General features: G+C 42.7%; 1 protein-coding gene and 1 long non-coding RNA gene across 4 annotated transcripts in view; one reads left to right on the top strand and one right to left on the bottom strand.

Moving 5' to 3' along the window:
• IL12RB2 (interleukin 12 receptor subunit beta 2) overlaps positions 1-27,020 on the top strand; it is an 80,217-nt gene extending 53,197 nt beyond the window's left edge. For 2 of the 3 annotated variants that reach the window (XM_040627155.1, XM_008690739.2), the window contains exons 10-16: positions 6,214-6,414; positions 10,866-10,964; positions 11,055-11,213; positions 15,554-15,691; positions 18,488-18,578; positions 20,997-21,096; positions 26,097-27,020. In XM_040627155.1, coding sequence (XP_040483089.1) covers positions 6,214-6,414; positions 10,866-10,964; positions 11,055-11,213; positions 15,554-15,691; positions 18,488-18,578; positions 20,997-21,096; positions 26,097-26,639 — 1,331 coding nt within the window. In that variant the 3' untranslated portion in view covers positions 26,640-27,020. The remainder of the gene's footprint in view (positions 1-6,213; positions 6,415-10,865; positions 10,965-11,054; positions 11,214-15,553; positions 15,692-18,487; positions 18,579-20,996; positions 21,097-26,096) is intronic. The other variant, XM_040627156.1, reaches the window with a different exon arrangement.
• LOC103663035 lies at positions 22,315-26,189 on the bottom strand. The gene is made up of 4 exons (XR_568639.2): positions 26,058-26,189; positions 25,800-25,951; positions 24,629-25,449; positions 22,315-23,450 (listed from the first exon to the last, which is right to left on the bottom strand). It is a non-coding gene; the product is annotated as an uncharacterized LOC103663035 (long non-coding RNA).
• Positions 27,021-27,323: the final 303 nt, after the last annotated feature.

Genomic DNA, 27,323 nt, shown 5'->3' with positions numbered 1-27,323 from the left:
CGATCTATCTACTTTTTCAAATAAATAAGAGATCGGAGATATGAACAGGCAACTAAAAATTAAACAGAAAAGTAGCAATAAAGATATGAAAATACGTTCGGCCTAACTAGCAATCAGTGAGAAGCAAATTTTGAGAAAAGATGAGAAACCAAATCAGACTGAGAAAGAGTAAGTAGAATTAGTATAACCCATGTGGGTGAGTGTGTGGGGAAAAGATATGCCATACCCTGCTGGTGGGTATGTAAATTGGTACAACTCTCTGAAGACAATTTGGCCATATATAACTTTAAATCCTAATGTATCTTTGACTAAAAATGTTTACCATTAGAAATGCATCCTCAGCAAATGATAAGTGCTTAAAAGTATAAGCACAAAGATGTTTGTTGAAAAATTTTTGAAATAGTGAAACACCATGAACAATCTAAATGTAAAATAATAGAGAAGGGACTGGTTTAATATATCATGACTCTCACCTGCCTTAACCCCACACTGGGTTAAAGTGATGTTGTAGCTATGCTTTTATTGGCAAGGAAGGATGCACATAATAAGTAAAAAGGTAGGCTTTCAATAGTATATATGGGATGATGCCATTTAAAATATGTATTTACATGAGTACACATTTTTTTGCATGGTAAAAAATCCAGTAGAATGTATGTGGAAATGTTAGTAGCAATCATGACTGCGTCATGGGACTACAAGTGATTTTCTTTCCCTTTTGCTTTTTATATTTAAAAAAAAATTTTTTTTCTGTGGGTAAGTGCTGCATATATAGTTTTTAAAGTGAATTCTGTGGGGGAAATTGAACTCATACCACTATTTAGTATCCTGCTGTTGTTAAAATGTAGCATGTCAGAATACCTTACTTCTTCAGATATCGCTGCAGATAGGTCTTGAGGCTATTAACTTCATGAATTTTCTGGGTCTGTTCCAGGTGCTTTATTTAGATTTGGTAACGACTTCTCAAAATGGCACATTCATTATGTTAGAGCTGGCCTCCACTTTATCCATTCAACAGTCATTTACTGAGCATATACTACATAAGGGAGCTAGAATCCAACAACTAGGATAAAAATACTGTTGAGGTCCTCCAGTTATATTCAGTCACATGGGAGGGACAGACATAAACAAGGAAACTATGGTGCAGTATAATAAGTGTGAGATTAGAGGGATGCCCAGGTAACTAGGAACAGAGGAAAGATGAAGCATGGGCCTGGAGAGGATGCCTGTGACTGGGGTATGGAGGCAACATGTGACTGGGGTATGGAGAGACGAGTTGGTGGGAGCCAGGTGAGGGAGTGGAGGTGTGCGGGCATGAGGGTTTGCTTTAAATAAGATCTGAGCAAACGTGCAAGTTGAGGAAAAGAATCAGGTAGAGAAGAGTTTGGAGATAAAGGGGAGAGAGGAGTTAATTAATGGATTGAGGTCCATGGGGAGTGGGAAGATGATGAAAACCAGTGACAAAGAGAGAGGTAAGAGGAACACCTGTTCCTCCCGGATTTGACAGGTGTTGCATAAGGATGAGGTTCAATAAGGATGAACATGCAGGGGAGGTAAGATAGGGTAGTACTTGAACTGAGCTGTAACTAAGAGGGTCCTGGTCCTGGAAATCTTGGAATCTCAAGGGTCTATTGTCTCTCCTAAGACCACATCTTAACCACCTAATACAAACACCCAATACTCTGTGTATCCCAGAGTGACGTGGAGGGCACATTGGCAAATTACAGCATCCCATCTTTGAGTGCTCTTGTCTCACACATATTCTGAATGATCTGTAGGAATAGCATAGCATGATTTTGTCTCCCTCTCTTTCAGCGTATGTTCACACTACTTACACATATAGCTTTCCTCTTAGGAAAGGAAAGTAATGTGCCTCCCCCTCCCCAGGCAGAATTATGTTGGTTTTGAGAAAGTAGGGACAACTTTGTTGTAAAAAGCACCTGCCACAGCATTGCCTATAAAGAAACATAAGAGTGATTTTGTTGGTTTACGATGAAAATCGAATGTGTGCTCAACCCTGCAGTCAACAAGTAAAAACGTGTTTAATATTTCAGACCAGTCCCTGTGCTCAAGAATTCCTGAAACTACGGGAAGGGTCAGAAGCCAGTACAGTCATAAACAGAGACCCACACAGATGTCAGAAACAGAGGCCCCAGGAGGTGAAGGAAATTAGCCAAGACCATACATCCAATTAGTGGCAGAGCTGGACCGAAAAACCAGGCCACCTGTCTCTTAGGTGGGCATGTATTCCAAATACCTTATGAATTTCATAACTCTGTTCAGAAGCTCTCGGGGGGAAAAGGAGATGGGAAGTTGAATGATTGAGGCTAAAGAAATAATTTTGAAAGGTGGCAGAAAGAAGGTGAATTGTTAGCAGAGTTCTGAAGGAGAGAACGTGCCCTGGCAAACATCATGGGAAGGAAATTCAGGCTGGTTCCTGGTAAATAGGATGACTCAGACAGGGCAATGCCAAGTTGATTTGCTTAGCTCATTGCTTTCTTTGGAAAGAAGGGCTCTTTGGCTATTTTAGCCCGTCACCTGCCAAAGGGTACTGGAACCTATAGGCGCTCAATAAATATTTACTAAATGAATGCATTTCATTCTCAAAAAAAAAAAAAAAAATCTTGTGGCATAGCCAAGATATCCAGTACCAAGGCAAATGAATATAAGGGAACCCCTAGTGGGGAATTCCATTCCCTGGCAGAATAGGCAATGCACAGGTTACAGGTTCTCACCACCAAGCACAATTCTGAGGATGCCACAAGAGGGACAGGATAGATGGCTGAGTGCAGTGGGGAATAGTGATACGGGGGAGCACTGTGGTAGCACTTTCTGTTTTTACTACTTCTTCTTGCTCATGTTGCCCTGATATGATCATTGATTGGACATTTCTGCTATGGAGCAGGGAAGCCCAGAGAGCAGAACAGAGTAACTTCAGGGAAGCCCTGACACCTAATTGTGGAGGGGGTCTGAGAGCAAAGAGTACCTGTGAGCTGGCTGGCTCTTGAGATGTCTCCTGCCATCCACCCCATGTGCCCAGCAATTACAAAAGAGAGTAACAGCCTCAATTCCCCATGAAGAGCAGTGCCAGCCATAGAGGCATGGGTAGGTTCTGAAGGTACCAGGTGTAACTCAGGGAAGCCTGGGGACAGGTAGAGCTCAGGCTACATCCCTGCGTAGGCTCTCTGGCCTGGAGCTTTCCACCCTGAATAGCTCCTCCTCCCCACCTGAACTTGCCTGGAGAAGCACAAGCTAAGGGAAAACCTTCACTCTCCTCCCACAGAAAGATAAAGGCCAAGGCTGCTGAGCAATCCAAGAAAATAACACAAGATCCCAAAGGAGAAAATTAGGAGAAACTGAGAGGCACACATTCTGGTAAAGGCAACCTGTACCGTAGGAAATCTCACTAATGCAACAGAAAGAATGAGAGTTTAAATAAGCATAACAAGTATCCTTAGAAAGATTAGGGAGGATGCTAGAAACATAACTCAGTCAGAATTAGATGGTTATGAAAAAGCCCCAGATAAAGAGATTCAGTATGGAAAGTTCGTTGTTGAAATCAAGAACGCAGCCAATGGGTTGGATAGCAGAAAGGACTCATCTGAACACTGAATGAGTGAGCAGAAGATTGCGTGAGAGTCTCTTCCAAAAGGCATCCAGAACGGGGAAAGAAGTCAAAACATGAGAAAAGTTAAAACATGGAAAGAATAGAAAGAGAAGTTATGACAACTACTTAAAAGGAGCCCCAGTACCAGAAAAAACTAAGTGAAGGGGGAAAATACTTGAAAATGTTTATAAAAAATCTTTCGGTGGCGTATACCACGCTGGTGTACCGCTCTGGAGCGATGTCAGCAGCTGGTCAGGCTGTGCGCATGTGGGGGTGGGGAGGATACGGAAAACCTCGCACCTTCCACTCATGCTGCTGTGAACTTAGCACTTCTCTAAGGCATAAGATCCGTTTTTTAAAAGTTTCTGCAAAAAAAAGGGGGGGGAGAGACGAAAACAAATTAGTGCAGAATGATCAACAGGATTGACCCCAAGAATACAAAGATGGATCAACATCAGAAAAATGTATTAACGTAATTCACCACAATAATAAAAAAGAGAGAAAAGGGATATGTTTTTAATGGATGTAGAAAAGTATTTGGTGAAAAATAATATTTTAGTAAATAAACAGTACTTTATAGAAATAAACCTATTGGAGCACTATGAAGGAAAAAGAAAAATTTTAGTTTTTAAAGACTTTCTACCGAAAACCTACAGCAAATATCATCCTAATAAAGATACGTAGGCACATTCTCTTTAAAATTTGCAACAAGATGAAAACAAAAAAAGGAATAAAAGATTTAATTTAAAGATTGGAAGGAGGAGATATTTTACGTGTACCGCTAATAAGTTTACTACATGGAAAATTCAACAAGGGCAATAGATAAATTATTAGAACTAATTAGAAATTTTAGCAGGTTCACTAGAAATAAGAATAACACACACAAATTAATGGTAGGATAAGTGGTAGAAAATAAGATGCCTTTTAAATTGCAAACTCAAGGTATAAAGTGTCTAGGAATTAACCTGTAACAAAGAATGGAGGAGTTGGGGCTTTTAAAGAGGACCTGAATAATTTCAATGAAACAGTATACTTATGAATGGAACAATTTAACTTAATTCCAATAAAAAATACCAGCTGGAATTTCTGGGGACTCTGATACACTGATTCTAAAAGCTATATGGAAGAATAAAGTGTCATGAATATCCAGGACCACTTTGAAAAATGAAGGGAAAAATGAGGAAGGGATTTTACCAACCAGGTAATCAGACATCACAGTACCTAGTAATGTCAATAGTGTGTTCTAGCAAAGAAGTTGACCCCAGACATGGACCCATGAATATATGGAACTTGGTATATGTTAGGGATGGTATCACATTTGCAAAAATCGACTCACAGTATGGAAAGATACAATAAAATCTATTCCCTTAAAAAAAAAGCCTTTTAGCTAGATTTGGATTAAAAATTTAAATGGGGGAAGGTAAAACCAAAAGCCAATAGAAGAAAATGTAGTTGAGTATCTTTGTGATCCCAGGATGAAAGAATTTCATAAACAAGACTCAAAATGTACAAGCCATAGATAAATTTACCTACATCAAAGTAAATATTTATGTGCAATGAACACATCATAAAGTTATCAGGGAGTTGAAGGAGTGAAGTATATTTCTAGTGCTGAAAACTAATGATTGATATCTAGAATATAAAACCTATTTCTGTAAATCAGAGAAAAGACAGGAAACTCAACAGAAAACATGAGTTAAGTATATGAGCAGGAAGTTTACAGAGGGGGAAGTCAGATTGCTCGTAATATATAAAGAAAAGCTCAGCTTCATAAGAAATTGGAAAACCATTTATAAAAAAAAAAAAAAAGATACCAGAAAACCAAAATAAAACCGCAGTTAAATGCCCCTTTGCATGTACCAGATTGGGAAACATTTGAAAGTCAGAGAATACCAGCTGTTGGTGGGGAAATAAGAATCCTCATGCTTTTCTTGTTGGAGTGTCAACTGATTGGCTATTTTAGAGATCACTCTGGGCGTGTTTAATGAACGAATGTGTGGATTTACTCTATAATTGAGTAGCTCTGTGCAGATATATCCAGAGACATTCTTGCACAGGCACACATGAGGACATGCAAGAGAATGTTCATTGTATCCTTGTTTGTGTTAGCAAGGAGTTGGAAGGATCCTCCTCGTCGTCACTTGGAGACTGGACAGAAAGAGGTGTGAGGTAGCTGTTGGAAGGAATGAGCTGGATTTACATATAGCAGCAGGATGGACATATTCTGAAATATAATATTGAGTGGGAAGGAAAAAGTAAGAAAAAGCATTAAACTTACTCCCAGCACGTTTCATGGAAACACAGAACACAAGCACAAAGCCACACTAACTTTCAAGGATGCATAGATCTCTAAATAAACATCTGGGAGGTAGATTAGAAAGATGCATATGTCACTACAGCAGGTACCTTTGGGGACACAGAAGTGCAAGATGAAGGGGAAAATAATTCCACAAATAACCCTGCACAGGGGTCCTTGCACTTAAAAGAACAAATCTGAAGTTCTTAACGAGAAATTGGTTCTTCGTAAAATTTTGCCGGAATGAATTGTTTTTTATATCTTTATCCACCTGTGATTTTGTTTTTGTGCTTCCCCCTTTTTCCCCAAAAAGGGTTGCCGGCTCCTCGCCAGGTGTCTGCAAACTCGAAGGGTGTGGACAACATTATGGTGACGTGGGAGCCTCCAGGGAAAGCTGCACCTGCTGTCCAGGAGTATGTGGTGGAATGGAGGGAACTTCATCCCAGGGGTGGCACGCAGCCCCCCCTGAACTGGCTGCGGACTACCCCCTACAATGTGTCTGCTCTGATTTCAGGTACTTAATTGTTCACCTTTTCGAAAGCTTTTAAGTTCACTTTTTTTTTTTATAAGAAATCACAGTTGGGAACCCAGAACCTTCTTCAATTATAGGCAGCTGCATAAAAGGGACAGTGGTGACCTAGAGTCCTTCAGGACAGCACCTTAGAATACAGCACTGCAGCTACAGAAGACCAACTGATTGACCAAAAACTCTAGTACTTATGGAAAATTCATGTGCCTCACACAGAACCATTTAAGACAAATGTATCATTGAACCAAACAAGCATGGCTGAAAGTTAAGTAGTAACCAGTCAGTGTGATGGGCACCCTTCATTTGGGAGTTTATGTAATTCTCAGAACAATCATATGCAGTGAGTGTTTAATTATACCCATTGTACAGATGAGGAAATCAGGAGATCTTTCATTCTCAATTCTGCTGCATATTATTTGTGTGATAATAAATCCAGAATTATCTATATGGTAATCAGCATCTCAGTCCTCAAATCCAAATCTGTCAGTGGTTTCTATCAAGTGATAGAAAGCATCTGAAAAGATATTAAAATGATCGGACAGAACTTCGTCAGTGTCACTTTTAGGAAAAAGCTTAGCATAGTAAAAAGTGCAGGTTCTGCAACCAGACTATCTGGGTTTAAGCCCTGTCTCTGTCACTTAAGGCTGTGTGACCTACAGAAAATTACTTAACTTCTCTCTGCCTCAGTTTCCTTATCTGTCAAATGAGGGAAATAGTAATACTTACCTCGTTGGGTTATTGTGAGGACTAACTGAATAAATGTAGAGAAAACATTGTGAACAGTGCCTCATGCATTTTAAGTACTTGATAATTTAGCTGTCACTGTTGTTATTATACTTGATAGGGCTAAGATTCTCATAGGTTTCAAACTCTAAATTCTATAATATTTTATGACGCCATGGCCATCATTACACCTGCCTGAGACGATACGCATACCCTGCCTATGGAGACAAGACAAATGAAATGAGGGGCGCCTGGGTGGCTCAGTTGTTAAGCATCTGCCTTCGGCTCAGGGCGTGATTCCAGGGTGCTGGGATCGAGCCCCGCATTGGGCTCCCTGCTCCGCTGGGAGCCTGCTTCTTCCTCTCCCACTTCCCCTGCTTGTGTTCCCTCTCTCTCTGACTTTCTCTCTCTCTCTCTGTCAAATAAATAAACAGATAAATAATCTTTAAAAAAAAAAGACAAATGAAATGAGCAGAACACAGCACAAAACAGTAAGTACGTGAGCTAGCCCTTAACCATGGATCTCTTTCACAGTTTAGCTGTTCAGACTTCTAGTGGGTTGTGTTCAGTTGTCATCACTACACCTAAAGATAGTGTTGTCTAGATAACCCAGTGAACATCAGAGGAAGATGAACAAGTCATTAGGGGTCTGGAACTTTTAATGTGGGAATCATTTAGGGGCAACTGGGTGGCTCAGTTGGTTAAGCATCTGACTCTTGATCTCAGCTCAGGTCTTGATCTCAGGGTTGTGAGTTCAAGCCCCGCACTGGGCTCCATGCTGGGTGTGGAGCCTGCTTTAAAATAATAATAGTAATTGTAATAACATGGGAACCATGTAGCCTATAGAAGAGAATTCTAGATGGGGGTGAGCAGTTTGATGGCTGTTGCTGGCTTTGATGTATACCTGAGAAAGAATATGTGTCCTTTGTTGCTCTGGAGAACAAATTTGAGTCCTCCAGATGGAAATTATAAGGCAGATATCAGTTCAGTTTTGAGAAAGAAATTGCCTTACATGTGATAGTCTCTAACAGGACAATCAAGTGGCCCTCAGGGTGATGCATTCCCTGTCCCTAGATTGTTGCAGTAGAACCAACTTCCCTTTAGGGCTCTTATGCCCATCAGATCAAATGAAACAGTGGATAGAAAAGACATTTACTGAACTACAAACTGCTACAAAATTGTAAATGCTTATTATAAACTATATTAGGATTGACCTCTGTGAGATAGTTTGAGCCCTGTGGTCCCTATACTTTCTTCCTTTTAGAATTTCTGTAATACTACTCAAATACCATAAAAGAGATGACAAGAAAGAATGTTTTGCATATTTAGGGAACTAAAACATTTTTAAGCATTTTAGAAATACTCATTTGAAATCAGTACAATACCGGGTAAAATAACTTCATTAATTAAAGCTATTCCCCTGCTTGAAAACACTGTGGGTTAGCTATTGATGTTACATTCTGGAAATAAACACTTAAAAAATTAAGTAATTCATACGTATGGATTCAGTATGGCACTCTCCAGTCAGTAAGGTGACTCCGTGCCATCAGATCCTGACCAGCGCTTTCCCAGCATCTGGCTGGGGCAGCATTGCGTGTTCTGGAGTATGTTGTGGAGGCCAGAATACAATCCAGCTCTTGGGTTATAGGTTGGTGGGGCCTAGGCTAGAGACCATCAGTACTGTCTTTCGTGGGTAAAAATGATTCTGACCACATAGAGCCACTCCTTTTACAAATAGGTAGAAATCCGTAGGTATCTAGAAATGCTTTCCCCAGTGCCTAGGCTATTTGGGTCCCTCTTCTGCATGCTCCCACTGTATTTCCTCTGTGATCACTCCTCATTATTGATCATAAATGTGTGTCTTCTCCCATACTTATTAGGTGAAAACAGCTTTCTGCAAAAAACGCACCAAAGAGGTAGTTTATAAACATGGAGTCAGAGCCTTTGCCCAAGGGTGCCAGGTATATATGTATGCACAGGAGTAGTGGGAAATGAGCCCGGAAGTTGGGGCCAGCCTGTAGAAAGAGATAAAGATCTTAAGAATGTGGACGTTGTGCACTGGACAGCAAAGCTGAGGAAGTTTTGAGATGAATTTTTGAAAGCTAATGATTAGGGCGTGTATGTGTAAGAATTAGCCAATAAAACAGGAGTCCCTAAGGTCCGAACCAGGGAATAAGCTCGTTAGGGCTCTCCTCTTCCTGCAAAGGGAAATGTCAGCTAAGTTGTGGAGCCCTGCTTTGTTCCCTCCTCCTTTAAGGGTAGGTAGGGTGTTCACAAGAGGAAGCCCACAGCCTCTGCCCTGAGCTCAGGTTTTGCATGGCAAAATGCAACGATACTATTTGCTTAATAAGCTCATCTGGAATTCCCACACCTGCACAAGCACGGTGGTTGGTCGGCTACTTGCAGGACTAGAGACAGCAGCCGGGCCCAACCCTCTCCCAAATGAAATATGATTCCATGTTCCGTGTTGCCCTTTCAGCTTCTGGGTCTGCATGCCACCGCGAAGAATCTTTGGATGACTGGACTAAGCTGTCCTTTTCTCCGTATCACTTGATTCATGAATACAAATGAGAACTCACCATGGCATGGGTTTGAATCTCCTCGTGGTCTCTTCTGACAGTACTGGTTGCACATCTGAGCTTTATGTAGGGTACTTGCTGGACTATTTAAGGGACAATGGATTTTCATATAAAACATGATTGAGTAAATTATTCTGTGATATAAAATTCCTCTTCCTCAAAAATGAAATGTTAAGCCCTCATCAATTGTCGGTGGAGGGGACCCGATCTGCCTACGGCAGGGCATTAAACACTGTGGGAGAGAGTCCTTACGCTGACCATATGCCCTATAGTTGCCTGGTAGGGATTCTCTCTCATTTCCCTTTAAATTTCCTTGGACATTTAAAGATCTGTCATGGGCAGTATCTATGAAAAGGGCCTTTTCTTTACAGGAAGTAGAATCTGAAACTCATGGAAATAAGGAGTTTTGACAGGAATGAGCAGCTTGCCAGCCAACGTCATGACGGACAGAAAATTGCAAAGTGTGGCATTTTAAAAGCTAGGAAGTAGCATTAACATTCCCAGGTGTCTTCTAACCTCCCGGCTGTGAAGCAGGTGTAATCTGACTGGAGCACGGAGGGGAACGCGGGGAAGGAGGGACAGAAGGAGAGGTTGGATTGCCCTGAGCGTGCCCAGTTAGTCTCAGCCGCATGGGGCCGATCCCGCTAAGCATGTCCGGAGTGAGAAGAGCTGTCCCGGTTCTGTGACTGCAAACCGCCAGCCACACTTCTCTGTAAACAGCAAATTATTTGTTTGTAGAAGTCCGTGAGGTTTTTTTTCTTGAAAGTGAGTTCTGTTTCAAAAGCAGTCTGTGTGGTTATATTTAAATCTTTGTTGGAAGTGCAATAGCTTTTGTCTCCTTAATCGTGATGACCCTGGAAAGACACTTCAGGTTGGCCTGTCTGTTCACCAGGAGGTGAAGTTGGGAGGTGGGAGCAGTGGCTTCCAGAAGCCATCAACGTGGCAAACCGGATGCTGAGATTTCGTGACCTAGGTCATCCCTTTACCCTCAGTCCGGACTGTACTTGAACTATCTTCAAACTAAAGAAAGCAAAGAAGTGCCTTGAATGCATCCGTATCAGATACTTAACTGTCTCCCTTTAGTGACCCATACGTGATGCCAAACCTGTTGTAAGAACTCCCTTTTCCCTGCAGAGAACATAAAGCCCTACAGCTGCTACGAAATCAGCGTGTATGCACTGTCGGGGGACCAGAGAGGAGGCAGCTCCATCCGGGCTAACTCTAAACACAAAGGTGAGTCTTGACACTTTTTGCCAAGTTTTGCTTTATTTCAACAGTTTGGATTTGGAGGGTGACGAAAGCCTCCTGTGTTCTACTTTGCAGCACCACTGAGTGGCCCCCACATTAATGCCATCTCAGAGGAAAAGGGGAGTGTATTAATTTCATGGAATGAAGTTCCAGCCCAGGAGCAAATGGGCTGCCTCCTCCATTATAGAATATACTGGAAGGAACAGGACTCCAATTCCCAGCCTCAACTTTGTGGTATGTGTGAGAAACAAATGCAGTAGGGTCTTTTTTATTTAGGTGTCGGGGACACGTAACTACACACATGTGCATACTTACAGGTGCTAGCGCTGTGAGTGGCACGTAGTAGGTGCTCAGTAAATATTTGTGAAATTAACTGAATGAAGAAAAATAAAATATCTAAATGCACACATGCACACAGAGTTACTGAATATGTTATGTGCCAAGCAAATTGAAGAAGAGAAGGTAATGGACTAGGCTCTCAGGAGCTGCTCACAGGGGGAGATAGCATTTCAAAAAGCAATAACAGCACTTGAATACTATCATATAGACCCTTGAGGTTTGCAAGGGTTGAGTTGGGAGAAATTTTGAATCCCCACATTTGCAAATACTATCATAGCATATTATGTTCTCCTTAAAATGGGTAAAATACAATACAGTTTAAGTAACTTCTTATGACCTATAATTATTCTATAACTCTAAAATGAAAGCAATTAAATTTTGGCTGGGACATTATCTCAAATGATTTCATCTCTCATTTATGTCGGAGCTCCAAGTCGCTTGCCAGATTTGATGTTCTAATCTTTGATTTATTCAGAGTCGTGTTTTTTTTCCTGGCTTGACCTTCTTTTTATTTCATAAGCAGCTGGCTTTCTTTCAGGAGCATTTATCATAAAGAAACAATATTTTTATTCCTTCATGAGAGCTCTTAGGTCAGGGAGAATGCAGCAAAGCCACCCTGAGATGTGGGTACCAGCTGCCTGCCAGAGTGACTTTTACCTGGGAAACTGTACAGGGTGGTCCTTTCTCTTGACCTTAGAAGATCTTCAGTATTGCTTTTCTGAAAGTTATGACTCTTGATGCTAGTTAATTTTTATTATATCAATAATACTTGCACGTGGTAAAAAAACATTCAAATCGTTCAGAAAGCTATACAGTGGAAATTCTTCCTCCATTCTTAGGCTATAGCAGTTCTTCACATGTTCTTCCAGAAAAAAACTTAATGCACTTGTCAAGCATATATTTGGGATCATCATCTGTATTCTGATCTACATCTCGCTTTTTACCTCTCAATAATATATCGGTCCACATCAGTCCGTATGGGTTTGCATCATTCCTTTTTAACAGCTCTATAGAATTCTATTATAAGGCCTTGCAAGCAGTCACTTAACTAACCCACCATCGATAAGTAGAATCTATCATTGAACAGGGCTGCTTCCTACTGGGCCTGTCAGGGTAAGTCAGTTCGGAAATGCGCCTGAGAACCTGATGACTTCATTGACCTCTTTGTGGGCCATTGGAGTTCTCTGTGTGAGATGTGCTGCTTCCCCCCACCCCAGCTGTCATTTTAGCAGAATTTAAGCCACGATGCCTATTAACAACCAACACAGTCAGCTGGTTCTTAAAGCCACTCTTGTACGTGTTGAAGAAAATCTCTTCCTTATTTTACTACGAATCTGATGAGTCTAAAGTCTATGTAAGGGCATTTTAAGCTTTATTTATTTATTTAGTAATCTCTACCAACTTAAGACCCTGAGATCAGGAGTCATACACTCCACGGACTGAGCCAGCCAGGCGCCCCTTGTGTAAGGGCATTTTAAAATAAGTTGAAAGGGGGTGCAGATTCACAGTCCTATTTCACACCACTTTAAGTTTCCTTTTGTTCCGGAAGCACTTACTGATGAATTAGACCTGCCCCTAACTTCAGAGAGCTCCCGGTCCACCGAGGGAGACGGTAGATCCCTATTGTATTTAGCAACCAGAAATCATTAGCAAATCCACAAGTACAGTTTCTAGAGACGGGTAGAGGGCTGTAGGTTGAGGACGAGGGAAAAAGACCCCAAGAGAGAGGCATCACACGCAGAGGAGGAGGATGGAGGGCCAAGGCAGAAGGGGCCCTGTCCTCTGTCTCTTGGGGCTGCCCCCGAGGCAGCTGCACGACGGGGGCATGGGGAGCGCAGTAGGAGCACGTGGTGCTGCCGGAGCAGAAAGGAGGGGTGCAGCTGGGGTGGGCATCTGCATTTTCGTACCTTGCACAGGGGATTCTGTTGCGCAGCCCCTCCTCTGAAAACACGCCGATACTGCCACGGGCACCAAGAGCGCGTGTCTCCACCTGCGCACACGTTGTGCGTTGTTACTACCGGGCTGTTCTTGTCAACAGACTCTAAGCATCATGAAGGAAGAAGCCATGGCAATTTGCTCACCGTTGTCTCCCCGTACCTACAATACAGCCAGGCATGCAGGAGGTGCTTCGTACAAACAGTATTTGTTGACTGACACATGAGTGACTACTGCCCCCCACTTTGGTAAACCAATGTAGATTGTTAGGTTAGAACTAGTTTCCAGTCCGTGCAGCTGTTTTGTCTGGTAGCACTTGACCTTCCTACCTGCAGCCTTTCAAAGGACTGGCAGCTATCCCATCTTCCAAAATGCTGCCTCCTTGTTTCACCACCTCGGCCTAAAGTTTCAGACCCCTGCGGATTGAATGCCCCCCCTTTATCTCTGCTGGAGGTCACACTCCAGACCAGGCAGCAGAACCAGTATTTCTGGCATGACTTCTTTCTCCCATTACTCAACACAACCTCTTTTGCTAGCCAAACTTCTGGCGCCATCACCTGCCTCACTGCTCCCTCCACAGAGTTAATATTTTTGTTCTTCAAGTGTGTGTGTGTGTGTGTTTGCATGTAAACTTCTTTGGCCCAGCAAACCATTCAGATCCCTTCCCTCCTATTCTGAGGTCTCAGAGCCGACGGTGCCTTCATGCAGTCGGACAGTTGACTCTGATGCTCACTGATGCTTTGCTGCAGCAAGATGAGCAGAAGGTCTCTCCAAAATTAATGTTTTACTCTCCTGCCTCAGGAATAAGGAGAGATTTTTGAGTTTCATCATACTGCTTAAGTCTGGGCAAGCAACTTCATCAGGTTAGAGTTGGCTTGCCACTTTCCACGTGGTACTTTTTTCGCAACAGGATGTTGAATACAGAAATTGCCCTGATAGTCACAGCTGTTAAGCGATCTGCTCAGGCTTCAGCCCCTTTGCGTGGAGTGGCCACGATAGTACAGGACTCCTTCTTGCTGGTTACCCATAGTAAACAGGGGTATGGGAGCATAAGAGGTCTGTTTTCCCCACTGATGCAGATTCTGTGCCTTTGTATCCTTGGTGACTTGTCCAGAGCACCAGCTCAATAAATATTTGTGACTGTTGAAATAAGTTTAGCAAACAGGAACGTTGTCTGACCTGCCCTGGGGTTTGTGAGCTGGTAGCTGATATTGAGGCTCAAAGTGCTGGGTTCTAGTTTCCACCTGGATCACCAGCACAGGCACGCCTGAAGAGCCCGCAGGCTGCTCCTGCCCAAGTTCTGCCCTTGACCTTGTAGCCCCCCTGCCCCCGCATCCCCAGCTTTTGAGAAGTCACTCCAAAACTCACAGCCAGCAGATCCTGGAGGAGATTGCCTACGTTCTGCAGGAGGAGAAAAACAACATCAGAACCCAAAATCTTCCCTGCTGAGACTCTGCAGGGGTGTTGAGAGCAAAAGGGACTGATAGGCTAGGCTTAAACTCCTGAGTAAATCTAATCTAAGTACAATTGCTCCCACTTTTAGATTTTATGTCAAATTAAAGTAGATCATCGTATTAAACCCATTAAAGACCCGTGTCCAGAACCTACCAAAAAAAGCAGAAAATCAAAATTAATGTTACTTAACTATTTCATTAACTGCTGAACTTAGCTTGCTTAAAAATTCCATTGAAAACAATTTGTGTATTTAATTGCCTCCCCAAAAGTTCTCAAATATATCTTAAAATGTTGGAAACATTGTAGTCATAGGAAATGAAATGAGTTACTACAGCTAAATAATTTCAGAAGCAGAATGGTAGGGGCGCCTGGGTGGCTCAGTCTGTTAAGTGTCTGCCTTTGGCTCAGGTCATGATCCCCTGGGATGGAGCCCCCCTGGGTGTCCCTGCTCAGCGGGGAGTATGCTTCTCCCTCTCCCTCTGCCCCTCCCCACCCTTGTGCTCCAGGGAGAGCAGGCATGCGTATACACTCTGTCTCTGAAATAAAATCTTAAAAAAAAAAAAAGAAACCAGCAGAATGATAAAAGTTCTTTCAAAAGATTTTACCACAGAAAATATATTTAATTATTTACGTATGCTGTGAAGTAGGACCTCCATAAATGACAGTATCTAGGGCCAATTAAAGTATTAAGTACTGATGAATTAGAACCATTTTAAAACCGCAACGTGCTTTTCTCTTTCAAATTAAATAAAGCATAACAACAGCAACAAAAATAAGTAAAAGCTCGCATTCAAATATTTCCTTTAATACGTGTCTTTCTTCTTTTATCTTTATCCTCCTTTCAGAAATTCCCTATAGGGTATCCCTAAATTCACATTCAATAGACAGCCTGCAGCCCAGAGTGACATATGTGCTATGGATGACAGCTCTGACAGCTGCTGGTGAAAGCCCGCCAGGAAACAAGAGGGAATTTTGTCTGGAAGGTAAGAAGCAACTTTAAAGGTGGTATGTCCACCCTGGATTCCTACATGGGTATACACTCCCACTACGACTGGCAAAGAGATGATCAGAGTTTCTCTAATTCATTAATTACTTTCTCGCTGCTACCCCTTTGCACTTGCTGTTTCCTTTAACTGGAGTACTCTACCACTTCATGGTCTGCTTGGAGATAGTACCTACTTATTTTTCAAAACTCAGCCTGAATGTTTCCTCCTCCAGGAAGCCTTCCCAAATGCACCTCCATAATTCCTTCATAATGCACTACATTTGACGCCTGTTCGAAACTCTGAATCCAATAGGCAGGAACTGATACCTGTTTATCTTTGAGGTCTAGTACGGTGCCCGGCACATGGTACTTGTTCACTAAATATCTGTTCCAATGGCCAATGGGAATAATCTCAATAATAACCATAGCAGCTAGTGCATATCAGATAGTTACATGCAGCGGTCATTGCGTTAAGTGCTTTGCATACTGTTTTGTTTGCCGGGGCCCTTGTAACAAAGCACCACAAACTGAGTGGCTTAAATAATAGAAATTTATATTCTCACAGTTGTGGAAGGTGGAAGTCTTGAGTTCAGGGTGTCAGCAGGGTTGTTTCTTCTGAAGTCTCTGAGAGAATCAGCTCATAGAATTCCCCCTCCAGCTGAGGCGCAGTCTTCGGTGCTCCTTGGCTTGTAGATCTCTGCCTTTATCTTCACCTGGAATTCTTCTTGTATGTGTCTTCGTTCAAATTTCCTCTTTTTATAAGGACACCAGTCATACTGGGTCAGGGCCACCCTATTACACTCTGACCTTATCTTAACTAATTCCACCTGCAATGATCCCATTTCCAAATACAGTCACTTTCTGAGGTCCTGGAGGTTAGAATAACATACGGTTTTTTGGGGTGGGAAGACACAATTCAGCCTGCATAACACATACTTTTACTCATTTAATCCTGACCACTGCCACGTAAGGTGTCTGCTTTACACGATTGTACCTGGCCACAGTACCAGGAAGCACTCAATTCAAAAATGAATAAAGGAATAAGGGATTAGGATGCCTTTTTATAAGGCCCAGAAGGTACAGAAAGATTACCCAAAGTCATGGAAGTGGCAAGTGGTAGAATGACAATTCAAACTCAGGTTTTAGTGACCTCGGTTAAATCGGAGTGTATAAAGAAGGGACATAGCTCACATGGACTTGCCTCCGCAGGCTAAGTTGTGCTGTTCTCTCGGGCAGCACCTGTCTGCATCTGCTCCGAGCATGAAACCAGCTGTTCTTGCTCTGCAACCATCATTCAGGACTTTGTTGTTCTATGCCAGGTACTTCTCCGCTGGGAAGCCTGACAAACCCCATCCCCTAGTACCCCGTGAAAGCTAACTTGTAAGCAATTAATTGGATTAATGACCCAGCATCTTTCTACCTGTGGTACCCCAGACTTGTCCCATCTGCCCAGGAAGGAAGGAAGGCAGATGCTACAGAAATGTCAGATGGGGCTGATTGTGCGGAGAGGTAGCAAAGCTGCCTGCGTCAGCTCCCCGCCCCCCCTTCAGCCCTGGTGGCACACATCTCTGGGGGGCTGGCAGGGCTGTGGCCTCTCATCCTTCCCTGCTCATCCTCCCTCCCCTGCCCCCAACCCCACCTGTCCTGCACACAGTTAGAAGAATCTTTCTGCAAGATGCCTGCTCCACGCTGACAGTCGGCCTCCTGCGGCACCCGTCAGTGGTTCCCCAAGGGCCTTCAAGCCGGAATTCAAACCGCTCCGTCTCCAAGCCCTGTGTGATCTGCTCCTGTTCATCTGTCTGGCTTCATCCTCTGCCACATGCTCATCATTTATCCTGGAAAGCAAAGCCAGACTACCTGCGGTTGCCCGACAGCGCAGCACTGTTTCTTCTTTCCATGCCTTCGCCTAGCTTTGTCTAGTCTGCTTCCCTAACTTGTCTGCTGTGCTGGCTCCATCCTTCAGATCTGTCGCTTTTCACATCGTGCCGTTGGGAGAACATCCTGAGCTGCCTTTGATGTCATTTCCCATGCCGATCCCTGCTACACTGCCTCTTACGTGCCTTTTTAAATGTATACCCCATGGCATCATGGTTTGTTTACATGTTTACACATCTGTCTCCCGGACTAGATTCATGGCTTAAGACAGCAGAGCCCATGGCCTAGTGACGTCTGCATCCCAGCACCTAAGAGGGCCTGATGCATTAATACTCAATAACTGGATGAAGTAATGGAGAATCCTGACACATAGCTGAGTACACATTCATAGCAAGGAATCCGAACAGTTTCAAAGACCCTAGAAAGACAGAAGGCTTTTCCAATGGTTTGGTAAAACCAGTGATACCATTTCTCAGGGGCTGCTTCTGTTCAGATACATCACCATGTGCTTTATATGTACCATCACTAATCTTCACAGCAACCCGTAAGGTAGACGTCATCATTCACCTTTTATAGATCAAGAATCTGAAGTCCACTGATCCCGTAGCAGTTAGCGGCAAAGCCAGGACTAGAACTCAGGGCTCCCAATTCCCAGCCAGCGCTTTGTATACCACACCCCCTTCTCCTTCTGCCCCTGTTAAGAGGAAGGAGCCCTTGTAAGGCTGGAGTCCCTTCCTTAGAACCAGAGAGCTGGTCCCCTTAGGGCCCCTTCTCCCTAACCGAAGGGACAAAAACAAGTTGGCCTTGTTCCTGAGCCCAGCTATCCAGTAGCTGTGGGGAGGTGCCAGAGGGTTCACGCAACAGTATTTTTAGATGTTCGTGGCAGATAACTCAGTCACAGGGTTTGCTAACTTTTCAGGTAAAGCCAGTTGGAGTGTGTTTGTGGCACCAAGCATTTGCATTGCTGTCGTCATAGTGGGCATTTTCTCAATGCGTTACTTCCGGCAAAAGTGAGTTGGTTACATTTTCCAATTTCTGTAACTTTTTTTTTTTAAATGATAACAGCTGTTGCCACTATGGGTCAAAGAAATGGGCTTTCTCAAACATTGCTGGTAGCAGACTAAATTTATTCAACTTTCTTGGACAGCAGTATATGTTAAATTTTTTGAAAAAAAATAAAACCTATGATCTAGCAATTCCTAAGTAGAAATTTATTTTAAGTATATCATAAGTATTTGCAGATATTTAGTGGCAAATATGTTCACTGAATTATTGTTCATTAATGGAGAACTATTTGAAAGAACCTACTTGCCCAGTGACATGGGACTGGTTTCCTACATCACAATATCTCATGCTGTATGGCGTATTATAGCCATTAAAGAGATAGAAGAAAATTAAATGGTATAATATTTGCAATATTACATGTTAAAAAGGTTGCAAGGAATTACACAACTTCACCTTTTAAAAAGTACATACACACACACATACCCATATGCAAGATATATCAGCTAGCATTAAATTTGCTTCTGTATAACATAAAAAGCCGATTATAGGACTTAAACTGGCCGGCAGTTTCTCACCCAAGTTAAGGAAGTAAACTCAGGTCGAGGACTGGTGTAGTAGCTCTGTAGTCATCAGGGATCTAGGCTCCTTTTGTCATTTCGTGCCACTGTCCTCTCTTGGCTTCCATCCTCAAGCTCACTTCATGGTCCAGTGACCACAGCCATCATGCCTGCATTCTACAACTACCGGGGGGGAAGAAAGGTGCCCACGCTTCCCTGTTCCGGAGCCTTTATGTGAAGAAGTCAAGACACTTTACTGAAGAAGTCAGGACACTTTTGGTTACACCTCATTGCCCAGAACTTGGTGAGGCAAGGGAGACTTAAAAATTGTGGTCTTACATCTGGGCCCACTGTCATCCCAGTACATCAGGGTCCTCTTCCTAAGGAAGAGGGTAAAGGAGTATTGGGTAGTGATTAACACTCTCTAACCCAAGGATAATGCACCAAAATATTAATGGTGGTTCTATCAGGGGCTAGAATAACAGGTGATTGTAGTTCTGTTTAACTATTTTCTACAATTTCTTTAAACGGGTATTATTCTGTAAAGAGAATCTTCTAATGAGTTATTCAATACAGAGATTTCTTCAAATGTGTAAAGAGAAGAGGTCAAAATAAAACTAGCTCAAAGTCATTCTACTAGCCATTGAACTTGTCTGAAAGGCTTTACATTTATTGAAGCTCCCTTGTGTGACAGATACTTCAAAGCAGCGCTCTCTTTAGGTAAACTTTGAAAAAGTTTAATTCAAATAGAGTCAAGCAGGATCAAACTCATCTTCTTGAGGGAAATATTATCAGTTAGGGTGAAGACTTTTTTGTTAAAAAAAAAAGTCACCAGATATATGGCTTTAATAAAATAGTTTCTCTCCCATAGAACAGTCCTGAGGTGAGTCATCCAGGTTGGTTGGCAGCTGTGCTCGTCATTAGGGACCTAGTTTTCTTCCACCTTATTGGCCCACCATCCCTTGGGCACTGTCCTCATCTGCATGATCTGCTCACATTTGTTTGGAGAAAAACCCGTTACGTGGGCCTATCTCTTGCTTCAAAGGGCTAAACCTCCATTCTTATTAAACATCAAAGCTTTTTAAAGCTAGTTCTTAAAAAATGTTTCATATTAGTTTTGAATTTTTTAAAAATAAAAGTTTAAGTCACATGCATTTATAAGAAACATTTTTAGGACTTTTTTCCTTCCATGTCATGAAAGTAATGTAAACAATTTTAAAATATTTTCAAAAGCCCAGAAATGATAAAGAAAAAAGACCCATATTTCTTCTATCAAATACAACTACTGTTAACAGTTTGGATTATTTCTTTTTTTTTTTCTAGGCATTTTTAAAAAATACAGTTATGTTCAAACTACTTATGCCATTTGTATCTTGTTTTGCTTTTTAAGGTTTTGTTTTTGTTTTGTTTTTACTTTTAGCATAATAGTTTACCTGTTACTGCGAACACTTTATCAACATTCTAAACTAAGTAGTAAGCTCCCCACGGACAGGAACTATGTCTTCTTGTTTGCTCCTCCATCCCCAGTACGTGGCATGTGCTCATCACTCGCTGGGGCTTCCGTCCATGTTTGCAGAATGAATGCATGGCTGGATAGTGACAGCTAAACATTACACTGAGTAAAAGTTTCATAGTTTATTTAGCAAACCCCAAACAGCGGCATCATGAGTCTATCATCTATCCAAACTCCACAGAAAACTAGTCTAGCCTTGCATGATGCATCATCTTTCTCCTTCAGGGTTTTTATGCTACTCATTTGCATACCCCTATACTGAACCGCCTCTACAGTGAAATCAGTGCACTAAGAACCAATGCCTCCATGCCACTGTGGGCACACTTAACCAGATGTCATTTTTTTATCTATAGGGTATTTGTTCTTCTTTCGGCCCTCAGACCTCAGTGGTGTAGTAAAGAAATTCCAGACCCAGCGAACAGCACCTGGGCCAAGAAATATCCCATCGTGGAGGTAAGGTTATAAAGCCTTACTGGTGAGTTGATGGGATTCCAGTGATGCAGGTTTCCCATTCTAGTTACAAGGAGACCTAGGTGCTTAGTTCCTATGGATAAGATGGAGCCCCTGTGCTAGGTTACTGAGTCACCACTCCTATGCACAGAATTTTCTGAAGCTTACGACCAAAAAGACCCATGGCTTTTCATTCCTCTCTCTGCCTTATGCTCCCCTCCTCACCTCAACTACTTCAAAAGAAATTTAAAAAGCAAGTATTTTTGCCATTTGCTGAGCACTAGCTTGACTCATCCAAATTCAAGAGAATTGGAGTTTTACCGTGACATTTCCTGTCCTGAGCATAGAACAGATAAATAGAGCTCAGACTATTTTGGTGTTGGCAGAAAGCCAGTAAGTCATTCCATTGTGTAAGGAAAAGGTTTTCAAGAAGGAGAGGCTGCTCGGCTGGCAGATGGGAGAGCGGAGACTAAAGGATGAGAAGGGCACTGCCGCACAGCCCGAGGAAGTGAGAACAGCTCACGTGGGCAAGATGGTCATCTTGGGTGGGTGTTCTGGGAGTTGGAGGCATCTGAACATGGAGCAAGACTGTGCATTTCAGGGGAGCAAAGGGGAGAAAGGCAGTATGCCAGTATTCTTCCCATTGCCCAGCACCCTGGCAGCCCCACACTCTCCCTCACACCTCATAGCCATTCTCCTCCAAGACTCTCCTCCTCAGTTACACAGCGCATTCTCTCATCCACACCCTTCCTCAGGCCAGAAGCCAGTGGTACCAGCTGCTGCTCAGAGAGAGAGCGGGTTTCAGCCATGTCTGCCTCAGTGGGAACTGAAGGTACTACTGTTAGTGCCTTTGAAATAAAGTTTGGGTGCAAACCCCACCTCTGCTACTTACTATGGTGGATGGCCCTTGGGCAACTTGCCTGATGAACTGAGCCCTAGTTTTACCCTCTGTACAGGAATGGACAGTATCTCCCATGTAAACTGGTGTGGGGATTAAGTAAAATGCCGTGTAACGCACATGGGTCATACAAGGCAAAGGTGGTTCACTTTCTTCCCAGGAAGACTCACACTTGACATATTTCACTATTGAGGTATTTTGTCCCTATTAAGTTACAATAGCAAGAACAATAACAACAGTTTTTATATATGTAGACATATATTTAATTATATATATATGTCATATACATGATACATAATTATATATAATATAGTATATAATTGTATTATTAAGTAATATATTCATGTTTATATATATTTATCTGAGGCATACCTCAGATTTATTGGTTTAGTTTTGAACCACTGCAATAAAGCGAATATTGCAATAAAATCAAATGAATTTTTAGGTTTCCCAGTACATATAAAAGTTATGTTTATATTACACTGCAGTCTATTAAGTGTGCAGTGTACTGTCTAAAAACACAATATACATACCTTAATTTCAAAATCCTTTACTACTAAAAAATTCTAATCCTCATCTGAGTTTTCTGCTAGTCATAATCACTGATCATATATCACCATAACAAATATATTAATGAAAGAGTTTGAAATGTTGCAAGAATTACCAAAATGTGACACAAAGACACAAAGTGAACAAATACTGTTGGAAACATGATGCCAGTAAACTTGTTTGAAGCAGGGTTGCCACAAACCTTCATTTTGTAAAAAACACAGTACCTGCAAAGTGCAATAAAGCCAAGCATGATAAAATGAGGTATATCTGTAGCTTTTATATAGCAGGCACTTTAAAAAAAAACCTCTTTCATGCATTAAAATCTAATCCATACAACAGCTCTAGGAGTTTGCACTATTATCCTCATTTCAAAGATGAGAAAACTGAGGGACAGAGGACTAAGTAACTTGCCCAACACTAGTTGGCTAGTAAATGGTGGGTCCTGGATTCACACACAAGTAGGATGTTCTATCTGACATTATATTGTATGCTCTAAAAGATCTTTAAGCATACAGTGAGGGGAGTGTTTCTAGCAGTCAGCACCTCTGAGCTGAACAGGCTAACTGAAGAGGTATTCACACACTGGGCCCTAACTTGGTGGCAATCTTGTGATGACCTACGTGCTCACACTCAATAAGGATGCTGTTGCCGGTGGCAGAGATGATTCAAATACGAGAAGCTGCATCATTTGAGCTTTACGATCCCTCTCTTCCAATGCTGAGATTCCACAGTCCCACGTCCTAAGAGCCTGAAATAGCACAGTGGGAAGCATCTCTGGGTCAGTCCCGGACACATGGCTCCCGAACTTGTAGCTTTGGCGTCATGGTCTCTGTCTGCCTCTGGTTGGGAATGAGGAGAAACAGAGGCATGCAGGGCCTAGGAAAGCCGTAAAAACCTAGAAGAAATGCTAAGACAGACACACAAAGGTTTAGAGACATTAACACAGGGAAGAGATAATAGAAATTGCCATTCATGTGTCCAAAATTATATAGTGTAAGTATGTTCATTGTAGCATTATAAATAGAAGCCAAAAAACTGGGCATAATATAGCCTGCCACCAGGGGAGCAGATTAAACGTGGGTACATCCATACAACAAGATTTAAGCAACTACTGAAAAAAAGAGAGAGATCCACATGTCTAAAAATCCCTAAGATATGTGAAGGTGAAAAAAACAGTTTGTAACAGTTGTCTAAAATGGGTTCTCATTTGTATAAAAAGGAGGGAGATTTTATATACACACACAACTGCAGCATGTGTAGAGGGTATTTCTAGAAGCCTACATCTGAAACTGATAATGCTGGTTGCCTTTGAGTAGCGGGTTGGAGGTTAAGAGGGTCACTTAATTTTCATTACAAAGTTTCTTCAAACTCTAACAAAACTATGTGCATATATATCTTTTGCAAAAATAACTGGTAAATTAGAAAATAAAATTTAGCTTAAACATGGCATCTGTGATGATGGCCTTGAGGCAGCCTCAGAACCCCGTGTCACTTGACCCCTGAAGTGGGTGGACTGTTTTTAAAGACCCAAACTGCTCTCCTGGTAATAGGCTGAGGCAAACATTAGAAACAATATTCTTTCACCTCCAACAAAATTCTCAGAATTCTGAGTTCCCAGGCCTTAGCTCCTGTGCTCCCTTACCACTTTTTAAGATGTGTCTAAAATATAACATGTCTTCAAGTTCTAGAGAAAAGGCCAAATCATAAAGGGGATCACTGGGATGTTCTCCATTTTGAGTTTGTAGAAACTAAACCATGTCCATGAGGTACCTGAACTAATGGTGGTCTCAGAGGCCTTACCCCAGGACTTGTTAGCCAGAGGCCCTGCTTTGTACAAGCTCTAAGGAGCCGGCTCTATCAATACTGTCAAAGCCTTCAAGAAGGCATAGCAAATGCCTCACCTTATGAAAAAAAACAAACCATTTTCGCATCCTGTGTAGTCTCTCCCACACCTGGGGTAACAATGCTTTGTTAGCTATGCTTCCCCGAGCTAAAGACCATCTACCAAGCCAGACCATTGTGCCACGGCCAGTTTGGGTAATGATCAGAAAAGAGCACACTCCTAAAAAAGAAACACACACTTACCCTCCAGCTTGTCAGTGTCCTTTGCGGAAGTCTGTCCTGAGACAGCACCATCAGTCACTTGTTGGAATCTTGCCATGCTCGAGGAAAGAAGGGGACATCAGAGGCCAATCCAGACCTAAGCACTCTTACACAACTTGGCATTTGACAGATGAGCACAAAGGCCAGAGAGGTTGATGGAGTTTCCCCAAGCTGTAGAGTTTCGGAGTTGGGACTAGTTCTCAGGGTTTCCCCTGTCTAAGGCTATTTTTTGTCATCCTACCCCTCTCTTAAGGCATGAATGATCCCTGATTGTAGATGGTTTATGGACATGTTAAAAAAAAGAAAAAGTGACAGTATAAAATATCATGTGCCAAGAACCTGAAAGTGGTTCTTTGCTGTTGTAGGAGTCCAGTGGAGGAAACAATCAGGAGGGGCTTCATGAGAGAGGAAGAGCATCAAGCAGGAAATGGTGCAGCCAACAAAAGCAGGGTGGAGGTTGGCAGTGGAAGCGCCCAATGTGGTGGTGGCACTGAGAAAAAATGTGTTTAAAAAGACCAGGATGGTGTGCCTGAAATAGTTTCTGAATGGAGACATGAGGAGGTAGAGGAAGGTGCAAGAACCTGACTACCAGTCTAAGGGCTAGAAGCTTCACTGCACATGTAAGTCTAGATGATAGCGGCTTTGGAACTCTGCTTCAGAAAGAACAAGCAGTCAGTGTGAAAGATAGTTTTGAGGGGTAGGTAGAGCCCAATAAAGCACAGAAAGAGAAATGTTCATAAAGCACTTGGACTCAGGAATCCACAATAAGATAGGAAAGAATTAGGACATTGACGAGCTAGTAACTGATGTGATATTGACAAAGAGAAGGCAGAGAAGTAGCAGACAAAATTAGCCATAGAGGAAAAAGAATTAATTACTCCAGTTTCCAGTTTACCCTGAACCTTTAATCAAAGCCCAAACTCATTAGCATCCTTTAAAGATCTCCTCATTAGGCAACCTCAGATTTCCAAAGCCTCAGTTTGCCTGGCAAAGGAAAGAACTAGCAGGTTCCAGAACAGAACAGTCCTCCTGGCCTGTTACCTCCCTACTTGGAAAGTATCTCTCTCAAGATTAGCTCTAGTGAGACTTCTTGAAAGTCTTCTCTGCCTCCTCCCCCAGACAGGAGCAAGCCCAGCCTTCCCTTTGCACCTACCTCGCCCTCTATCCTGGAGAAATAGCTAGTGCAGTTGGACTCCTCAGAAACAGTCTGGCTGAAGGTTGAGCAGAGTCGCTCCCTGGCTGGGGGGTTGAGGAGTCCATGGCTCCTGTCTCTCTTCCTCCCTGACGATGTTGACTGCTTCACTCCTGTCACAAAGGCAACGGCCCCCAGTGTCCCACCTTGAGCCAACTAGGCAGTGCAGCCTTCAAGGCTGCATAACCCTGGAAAAGTCAGTTGTCAAGGGCTACTTACGTAACATGGCTGTATGAGCCTCTTCCTCCCCTTTCTCAGGAGAAGACGCAGCTGCCCTTGGACAGGCTCCTGACAGATTGGCCCAATCCTGAAGAACCTGAGACCCTGGTCATCACCGAAGTCCTTCATCAAGTGACCCCAGTCTTCAGACATCCCTGTCACCCCAACTGGCCGGACAAAGGACAAGGAGTCCAAGGTCACTACACCTCTGAGGAAGACACAGGGTACAGTGCCTCAAGCCTACCACCTTCAAAAGCTCTCATAGCAGAGACAGGACAACTAGTGGATCTGTACAAGATGCTGGGGAGCAGGGGCCCTGACTCAAAGCCAGGACACCTAGTCAGCCCCTTGACAGCCCTCCCAGTGGACTACCTTCCCACCCATGAGGGATACTTACCCGCCAACATAGAGTATCTCCCTTCACATGAGGTTCCTGTAACTGACCCTCTGGAAGAACTAGAGCCTCAGCACATCTCTCTCTCTGTTTTCCCTTCAAGTTCCCTTCACCCACTCACCTTCTCCTGTGATAAGAAGCTGACTCTGGATCGGTTAAAGATGGGGTGCAGCTCCCTCATGCTGTAAGTGGTGAAGCTTGGAAAGTCAATGTGTTCCCAGGCCCCAATGAGTCCCACTTCCCCAGTCCCCTGCTCCAGTGGTGAACACCTCTGGGTGCTGCCATCAGGTTTGCAACTAGAGGGCAGATAGGCCGCTCAGGGTCAATCTTGGGAACTGAGAATTGGCTTTAACCCGGATACCTCATCTTGCCTTCTCCAGAGCCTTAGTATTACGGTTAATCCTTGAACAATGTGAGGGTTAGGGGCACAGGCTTAAATCGGTGTATTTTTTTAGTCCCCAGAACGTTAACTGTTGGCCTGATGACCACTCTTATTGATAACATATTTTGTTGTATGTATTATATACTGTATTCTTACAATAAAGCTAGAGAAAATGTTAAGAAAATCATACGGAAAATGTATTTATAGTACTGTACTGTATTCACTGAAGAAAATCCACCTAAATAGACCCGCACGGATAAAACCTATGTTGTCCAACGGTCACCTGTACACTGTGTGCACCTAGACTCCAATCTGGGTTCCTGCAACTTTCTTGGCTCTGTTGGCTAGTAAAGGGAAAGGGCAGAGTGGAAACCAAGGCTCTTACTAGCAATCACTAACAGTCCAGGGACTGCTCATGCAACAATTTATAAGGCAGCTCCTACACAGGTCATACACCTGGGTCAGTAGCATCCAATAGGCCTAAGGTAGA

This window comes from Ursus maritimus, unplaced genomic scaffold (genome assembly GCF_017311325.1).
Source record: "Ursus maritimus isolate PB19 unplaced genomic scaffold, ASM1731132v1 scaffold_12, whole genome shotgun sequence".
NCBI classification, from domain to species: Eukaryota; Metazoa; Chordata; class Mammalia; order Carnivora; family Ursidae; genus Ursus; species Ursus maritimus.
The sequence above is the reverse complement of the archived record's forward strand: the minus strand, read 5'-3'. Positions and strand labels throughout refer to the sequence as shown.